The following is an 8,758-nucleotide window of genomic DNA, read 5'->3' on the forward strand; positions in this document are numbered from 1 at the left end:
TTTATTTTATTATTTTTTAAATGTAGTTCATCTGTCTGAATAAATGTTGCTGATTCATGTTCCGCTTCAATGTTAAGAGTTAAACATACAAAGAAAAAAGTGAATCATTGTTCCGTGCTTTTACTTTGAAGGATGTCTACACAAACCGTAAACACGTTTACGGTACCAAAACATAAAACTGATTTAAAAAAAAGGTAAGATCAACAAACACATTCGAACATAAAAAAGGAACATTTAAAATATCTCGTTTATTTTATTATATTTATTATTTAAAATATATCACACAATGGTTCCGTGCTTTTAATTTGAAGGATACATTTTGTACGCAACAGTTGAACAGAATTGACGTCACTACGTCATCTTACGTTCAGATCCACAACAAACATGTCGGACGGTGAGTTATTTGTTACCATTGATGGAGTTTTTCTCAATTTTGGTTGTATTTGTGTTTGTTTGCTGTCTGTTTCCCGGGTTGATTTCATCTTTCCAAGACTCAGGTTGAATATCGGGGTTCTTGGTTACTTGTTTAATGAGGTTTCATTAAGAAAACACGGGGCGCTAATGTGATGCTAAGCTAATTTACCGCCGGTTATAAAGCAGCGCAGAAACACGGTCCGTTACAAACAAATTGAACTTCCAGATTAAACGATCTGTTGGAACATCTGGTTTGAATTATAATGTATTTATTGAATAAGGACCATTCATCAAAATACAGCTCTCCAAAAGAGAAGAGATGCTAAAGCTGATTTCCATCTGCAGTCCCTGAGCTGGAACACACAGAGCAATCAGAACATCAGAACCATGGATACTGAGCAGCCAGTCCAACAGTAACTTTACCAATGTCAGTAAAGTAACGGTTGGACTGACTGCTGAGGAGAGAGAGAGAGAGAGTTCAGACCCGAGGCTCATCCTGGTACCGGGACGTTTCTTGGTACCAGGCTCCGTTATGTTGGTCTGAAGGGAATCTGCTGGAAGGGTTAACTGATCTCTTAATGGCTTCTGCCACATTCAGAGTGATGTCAGTACTGTTGAATAACAGGTAGGGTTTAATGCTTCGAGGGAAAGGTGTCTCTGACAGGACTCATTGGGGAGGTATTTAGTTCACACACTTTATGTAACACACATTATATGAGCTGATGGCCTTCACACACTCACTGATTCATCATGACTGTTCCAACCGCTTCTGTTCTGTGTTTCAGATCACACAGACGCAGACCAGTCCATGGAGGGGCACACTCCTGTGAGTAACACACACACACACACACACACACACACACACACACACACACACACACACACACACACACACAGAATATCCCATAAATCTGTTCAATTTAAACCTGTAATGTAACAAATGTTCCTAAATGTACGACATTACATCTCAGAAGTTCAGAGGTTTTTTCCCGGGTTAGAATACTTTATTGATCCCAATTTGGGAAATGTTTACGTTGCAGCATCATAAAAACAAGGCAATATAGTTACAATACAAAACAATAAAAAAATATACATTTGTGACAAAAAATGTACAGAAAATATTAACAAAAACAAAACATAAAGCAGGAAGTAATATGTACAGTAAGTTCGAGAGGTGTGGAATATTAATAGAATGTACAGTATGATTTAAGTCCAGTTCACAGAGAGTCCTGCAGCCAGAGGGGGGCTATAGTACAGAGTTACTGCAGAGGGCAGGAAGGTTCTCCTGAACCTGTCCTTGTGACAGCAGAGCTGGAGCAGTCTGTTGGAGAAGGAGCTCCGCTGTCTTTCCAGCTGCAGGTGGGGGGGGGGGTGGGGGTTATCCATGATGGACAGCAGTGTGTTCAGAGTCCTCCTCTCCACCACAGCCTCTAAAGGGTCCAGTTTGATGCCGATGACATTTCCTGATCAGTTTATTGATTCTGCTGGTGTCACCGGCTCTGATGCTGCACCCCCCCCACCCCGCAGATGGCAGCAAAGTGCATCAGCAACAACAGACTGGTAGCAGATTTCCAACATTTTGCTGCACACGTTGAAGGATCTACTCTAATACAGTCGGCTCATCCCCTTTTTGTACACAGCGTCAGTGTTGGCCCTCCAGTTCAGTCCGTTGTACTTGTAGTCCTCCACCACAGCCACATCCTCTCCCAGAATGCACAGGGGCAGTGGAGACGTCCTCTTCCTCCTGAAGTCAATGACCATCTCTCTGGTCTTGGCCACATTCAGAAGCAGATGGTTTCTTCCACTCCACAAAACCCTCCACCAGCGCTCTGTACTCCTCCCCCCGTCCATCCCTTAAACACCCTACCACTGCAGGGTCATCAGAGAGCTCCTGCAGGTGGCATGACTCTGAGCTGTATGAGAGTCAGTGGTGTGTAAGGTGAACAGGAAGGGAGACAGCACAGTCCCCTGTGGGGCTCCTGTACTACCAACCACCACCTCAGACAGGACACTGCCCAGCCGGACACACTGTGGCCTGTCTGTGAGGTAGCTGGTGGTCCAGGAGATGGTGGACCCTCATAGCCTGCAGCTGGTCCCTCGGGAGCTGGGGCTGGATGGTGTTGAATGCACTGGAGAAATCAAAGAGGGTGGTTCTCGCAGTGCACCCCGACCCCTCCAAGTACGAGTGAGCACGCTGCAGCAGGTACATAATGGCATCGTCCACCCCCAGGTGAGGCTGGTAAATTGCAGAGGGTCTAGAAATGATCTCACCTGCAGTCTGAGATGGGACAGGACCAGACTCTCCAGCACCTCCATCACATGAGATGTGAGAGCTACTGGCCAATAGTCACTGAGCCCAGAAGGAGTCGTCTTTTTAGGGACAGGAACAACGCAGGACGTCTTCCACAGCACCGGGATGGTCTCCAGGTGCAGGCTCAGGTTGAACAGGTGTTGAAGAACAGGACACAGCTGGCTGGTGCAGGTCTCCAGAACCATTGGGCTGATGCCGTCTGGGTCTGTAGTCACAGTGAGGCGGGGGAGGGGGTCTGATGTCTCAGAGGGGGGAGGCACATCAAAGGTGAGGTGGTAGAGTTCAGGGTAGTAAGGAAGGGGGGGATTTTGAAGCCCAGATGAGTGGTGGAGGTGAGATGTGAAGTGGAGGAGACAGCAGCAGGGGGGGGAGCTGAACCTATTGAAGAAGGTGTTCAGCTCGTTAGCTCTCTCCGGGGGGCCCACAGTCAGCCTGTCTCTCCCCCTGAACCCCGTGATGGCTTTCATTCAACGGGTTACTCCGTCCTTCTCTTCCGCCATAAAATAAATAACAATAAGCATGTAATACGTACGCAGTAAACATGTTATCATTCAGGTTACGTTTAGTTTAATTAGATTTGGTGATTAATGATAACTCTTCAAGTGGTCCTGACTCCTCCTGCAGGTCTCTGAGAACCCTCACACAGAGTACGGCCTGACGGAAAACATCCAGGTAACACACACACACACACACACACACACACACACACACACACACACACACACACACACACACACACACACACACACACACAAAGGTTCTTGAGTGTGTGTGATGTGAATGCTTTGCTGGTCCTCAGCGGGTGGTGGAGAACGAGAAGGGCGGTCCGGAGAAGAAGCAGAAGGTGGACCTGCAGGCGTTGCCCACCAGAGCATACCTGGACCAGACCGTGGTCCCCATACTGCTGCAAGGCCTGAGCACACTGGCCAAAGACAGGTACACACACAAACATCATGTGTCCCTGACTGTCTTCCTGTTGGTTTTGTGTTGATAATAAATGTCTGAATAATATCAGATAGTAATAACTGTTTCCTGTTCCTCCGTCAGACCTCCGAACCCCATCGAGTATCTGGCAGCGTTCCTCCTGAAGAACAAATCCCAGTTTGAGGAGAGGAACTAAAACCCTGTGAGGAAGTGGAGAGGCTTCAGCTCGTTGATGAAGCGCTAGACCTTTGTTGTTGTTTTTTTATATAGTAATAAACATGTTGATGTGAAGGGAGGCGGCTCTGTGTTTATTAAAGGTGCTATTCAGTTACATCTGAAGGGACTAAATGGATCAGAGCTCTTATTGTGAAAAACGGCTCATTAAGGTGTTTCTTTGAGCCCGGACCAAGAGGAGCAGCTAGATCGCTTCAAAGTTACATTCTGAACATTCATGGGAAACAAAAGGGGTAATGACAAATACGTTTTACAGAAAAGATTTTTCTAGGTGAAATAAACATCTCAATATCTGAAAATTAAATGAGTCAACTTTTGATAAGTCATTTTCCCTTTTCGATGATGATGAATAGAGCTTTTATTGTGAAAAGCTGCTAAACCAGACAGGAAGCTGAAAGAGGCTAAAACAGTTTGACTTTATTAAACGAAACAAAAACTCTTTACAAATTCATCATCTACACCTGAATCATCTGTACAAAATACACCCCCCCCCCACACACCCGTCAGACAGCGGGCAGTCATAATGATGCTTATAATGCTAATGCTATAAAAATATAAAGCTCATTAACTTGGTTCTTAGAGCAGGGACAAGAAAATTAGCTGTTTCGAGATCAATTTGAGATTAAATTCTAGGTATTAAGAAAAAATAATGTAAAAAAACCCGTTACACTTTAAAGCCATAAGGTCTTTTTACAAAAGCACTTTTTTTTGAAACATTTAATTTTCTTACTTTACAGAAAGTCAGAGTATTTGAAAAATACAAATTATAATGTCTTTGTTATGGTGCCAACAAGTTCCATCAGAGCTTTATTGTGAAAAGCTGAATATTTAGAACTGAAGTTACGGTCATACTTACAGGCATGAAACAACAGTGTGTAGAGCCACACTTAAGAAGGAGGTGAATTATGTATATTAGAGTCACTACAAAGTAATCATTTCAGAGTTTATGATTAAACATTAAAATTAGGGCTGTCAAAATTAACGCGTCAACGCGAGATGATTGATTTCTGGAATTAACGGCGATCATTTTTTTAACGCACTCCCGCCCTGACTTGCCCACAATTAAACCCCCGCCGCGTCATTCCTCGTCACGTAAACGGCATGGCTGACACGAGCAAGATGGAGGAGTCCGAGGAACCCGTTGGCCCTCTGGATGGAACAGTAAACCAACATGTTGTGGTTTGCTCACACTGCAGGAAGGGCTTTTCGTTTCACCGAAGCAGCTCGAGCCTTAAGTATCATCTTAACGCCAAGCACTCATTTGTTGGGGCTTCAACTTCAGGTGTTACGCCTGGCATGCGTCAGACCACCCTCACCGAACGCAGGGTATTCAGTAAGTCTACGTCTGAGAAGCTGACAGACACAAATGCCAGATGGATAAGGACTGTAGACCGATTAGTATTGTGGAGGACACGGTCCTCGCAGAAGTTTTGAAAGTGGCCACTTTAGACGCATTCTACAAGCCACCGTCGAGAGGCACAGTGAGGACTGAAATCAACGAACTATATGACGCTAAAAAGAAAACGAAGGAAGAGGATTTGGCTTCAGCGGAGTATGTTGCTTTGACAGGAGACCACTCCGTGAGTAACAACAGTTATCTGGGTGTGACAGCGCGGCACATCACTAAAACCTGGGAACTGAAGTCGTTTGCTTTAACCGTAATGAAAACAGAAGAGCGTCATGAGTATGGAGGACTGCCCCATGCAGCGGTGGGCTGCTCATTCAGGAGCACATGGCAAGCTGGCCCTGCTTGCCCGCAAATATCTAGTGACTCCTGCATCCACGGTTCCGTGCGAACGACTCTTCTCAGTCGCAGGCCGTATTGTTCAGAAGAAACGGTCCGCCTGACGTTCAGAAAATGTTAGCCAGTTAGTTTGCCTTAGCACCTGGCTAAAAGATGAATACACACAAGGTAGAAGGGCCACATGTAATGTGTGAAAGTGTTGGTTCAAACAGGAAAACGTTCCATTCACCTCTCCTGTATTTGCTACAGAAAAAGAGCAATGGCTAAGTTGCCAAAATTAGAATGAAAACCTTGTTTTGATTCGTCATTAATAAAGAACACATGTAATCTCCGCTTCTGTTCTGAGAACAGTACTTAGTATTTTTCAGTCATATTTAGGATTGTGATTAATTAGATTCACATTTTTAATCGTTTGACAGTCCTGATTCAAATATTTAAATCCTACCTTTGGACAAAAGCAGTGGTTTAAATAGTAAATATTTGAATATAAAGAGTTATTTAATCTGACATTTGGTTGTTGTGACCACAATTTAAGGTTAGTAAAACTGTTTTAATGAAACACAATATATATAAATGTCTCGCAGCGTTCACTAAACAAGTTAAAAACAAAAGGATTTCATCTAGACGTGAACAGGATTTCTGTTTAAAATGTTTATATACGTCTAACATTTAAAGGTCCCCATCATCCTGTACACTCCAGCTCTCAGGTACAGAGCCGGTCTCTGATTGGCTGAAACACCATACAGATCAATGTCCCACAACCCCCTCTGTTTCAGCCCTGCTCCTGAAGCTTTGAGTCTGAGTCTGTAGCTTTAAATGCTAATGAGCTGCTGCTGGCCACGCCCCCTTGAGAGCTGATTGGTTTAAAATAACACAATGGTGCTGTAGGAGGAGACTCAGAGGATTTGATTAGTAGGGGACCTTTAAATTAAACCTCATCAACTATATGCTAGTTTAAATCGCCTACATCTGAAGTGTCATAAAAAACAGTCTTAGTTTGAAATGTAAATATAAGGTTTAATTGTTGGAGTAAAATTCAATTTGGGATATTTTCTGACTATTCCTTTAATAATAAAACTGGAAATAAAATGAGTTTTAATTATTCATATTTCTTTATCTGAGAGGATAATTAAAAACAAATCCTATTTTATTTGCAGATGTAGTTTATCTTAGAGTTTAAAATGTCTGGAGAATTATTTTAATACTAAACTCAATTATGAACAAAAGCACATGTTCAGCTTTAGTGTTAGAAAAGGTTTTAATGTCAGAAAATGTGTTTTATTTTGAAATTATCTGCAAATTATTCTCTATATTAATGTTTTTATTTCTCTCAAATGTCAGGAAATATTTGGAAGGTCCTTCCCAGTGTCTCAAGAGTCCAGGATATTCACTTGATAAAAAACAGAGACGATTAGAGACGTTTCTGCAGAAACACAACGAGCTGCCGCGCTACTGACGAGGTGGGCGGGACCTCCTGTCAGATGTGGGCGGGACCTCCTGTCAGATGTGGGCGGGACCTCCTGGCAGATGTGGGCGGGACCTCCTGGCAGATGTGGGCGGGACCTCCTGGCAGATGTGGGCAGTACCTCTTCTCAGATGTGGGCGGGAGCTCCTGTCAGATGTGGGCGGGACCTCCTCAGATGTAGAACTGGTTGGCTGCCAGGTTGTCCATGAAGGGCTGCACCAGGAAGTCGGTGGAGAAGTAGAAGACGAGGCCGAAGGTGATGGAGATGGGGAGAGCCGGGAGAGCCTTCTTAAAGATGGCCAGCAGCAGCAGCGTCAGACACAGACCCTGAGAATAGAAACAAACACATATTGTTGTTATTGTTATTAATATTGTTATTGTTGTTATTGTTATTATTGTTATTGTTATTATTATTGTTGTTATTATTGTTATTATTGTTATTGTTATTATTGTTGTTGTTATTGTTGTTATTATTATTATTGTTATTGTTATTATTGTTTATTATTATTATTATTGGTATTATTATTGTTATTATTGTTATTATTGTTGTTATTATTGTTGTTATTATGTTATTGTTATTATTGTTATTATTATTGTTATTATTGTTATATTATTATTATTATTGTTGTTATTATTGTTGTTATTATTATTATTGTTATTGTTATTATTATTGTTATTATTATTGTTATTATTGTTATTGTTATTATTGTTATTATTATTGTTGTTATTATTATTATTGTTGTTATTATTGTTATTGTTATTATTGTTGTTATTATTATTGTTATTATTATTATTATTGTTGTTATTATTATTTATTATTATTGTTATTATTATTATTGTTATTGTTATTATTGTTTATTGTTATTATTGTTTATTGTTGTTATTATTATTGTTGTTATTATTATTATTTATTATTATTGTTTATTGTTATTATTGTTTATTGTTGTTATTATTATTGTTGTTATTGTATTTAGTCTGCGATTTTCCTCCAGATCCCCATGGTGAGGAAAACAAGCCCCCCCCTCTGTGTGTGTTTAGAGCCGGGTGCATTTGATTCTTACGATCAGGATGGCGACGAAGCAGGCGATGGTGGTGTTCCAGTCCCCACCCGTCACTGCCGCTTTCCCCACCAACACACTGTAGAAGATGAAGTCCCCCAGACCCAGCTTCACCCCCCCTACACACACACACACACACACACACACATTAGGAAGGTGGTTTAAAGGTGTAATCATTTATTTTCATTCCTCTAGATGTTTCTGCAGGTTACATGATTTATTTTGTGTGTGTGTGTGTGTGTGTGTGTGTGTGTGTGTGTGTGAGACTCACGGTCCTCCTCCAGCTCGTCGTCTGTATTTGACCTCGGTCGACGCTCCTCAGGCTCCGCCCCCCCACCGCTGTGCTCCGCCTCCTCGTCTGGAGAACAGAACAATTAGAAAAATAAAAACTCATAAAATTAAGAAGTCAAATCATCCCAATCAGTTTCCCCAAAAACACGATGAAGATATGTTAAAAAAATGTTATTTCTAAAGATTCAAAATGAATTTGCATCCAAACATAAAGTGTAGCAATGAAGGGATAATAAAACTTTGGGTGTGGAAAGATTGTTTCGTGATTAATAACTCAGGTCTATTTATTAAAAAACATAATTCAATTCAGCGAGGAT

General features: G+C 41.7%; 2 protein-coding genes across 2 annotated transcripts in view; one reads left to right on the forward strand and one right to left on the reverse strand.

Moving 5' to 3' along the window:
- Positions 1–299: 299 nt before the first annotated feature.
- dpy30 (dpy-30 histone methyltransferase complex regulatory subunit) lies at positions 300–3,940 on the forward strand. Its single transcript, XM_063880893.1, has 5 exons — positions 300–394; positions 1,200–1,240; positions 3,350–3,397; positions 3,525–3,661; positions 3,773–3,940. The coding sequence occupies exons 1-5, from the start codon at positions 385–387 to the stop codon at positions 3,843–3,845; spliced, it is 309 nt and encodes a 102-aa protein (XP_063736963.1). The 5' UTR covers positions 300–384; the 3' UTR covers positions 3,846–3,940.
- Positions 3,941–4,280: 340 nt separating this feature from the next.
- Positions 4,281–8,758, reverse strand: part of psen2 (presenilin 2) — an 11,601-nt gene continuing 7,123 nt past the window's right edge. Inside the window, exons 9-11 of the mRNA XM_063880828.1 lie at positions 8,422–8,508; positions 8,154–8,269; positions 4,281–7,419 (exon numbers count right to left, since the gene is read on the reverse strand). Coding sequence (XP_063736898.1) covers positions 7,264–7,419; positions 8,154–8,269; positions 8,422–8,508 — 359 coding nt within the window. The 3' untranslated portion in view covers positions 4,281–7,263. The remainder of the gene's footprint in view (positions 7,420–8,153; positions 8,270–8,421; positions 8,509–8,758) is intronic.

The sequence above is a fragment of the Eleginops maclovinus genome, chromosome 4, assembly GCF_036324505.1.
Source record: "Eleginops maclovinus isolate JMC-PN-2008 ecotype Puerto Natales chromosome 4, JC_Emac_rtc_rv5, whole genome shotgun sequence".
In the NCBI taxonomy this organism is placed as follows: domain Eukaryota; kingdom Metazoa; phylum Chordata; class Actinopteri; order Perciformes; family Eleginopidae; genus Eleginops; species Eleginops maclovinus.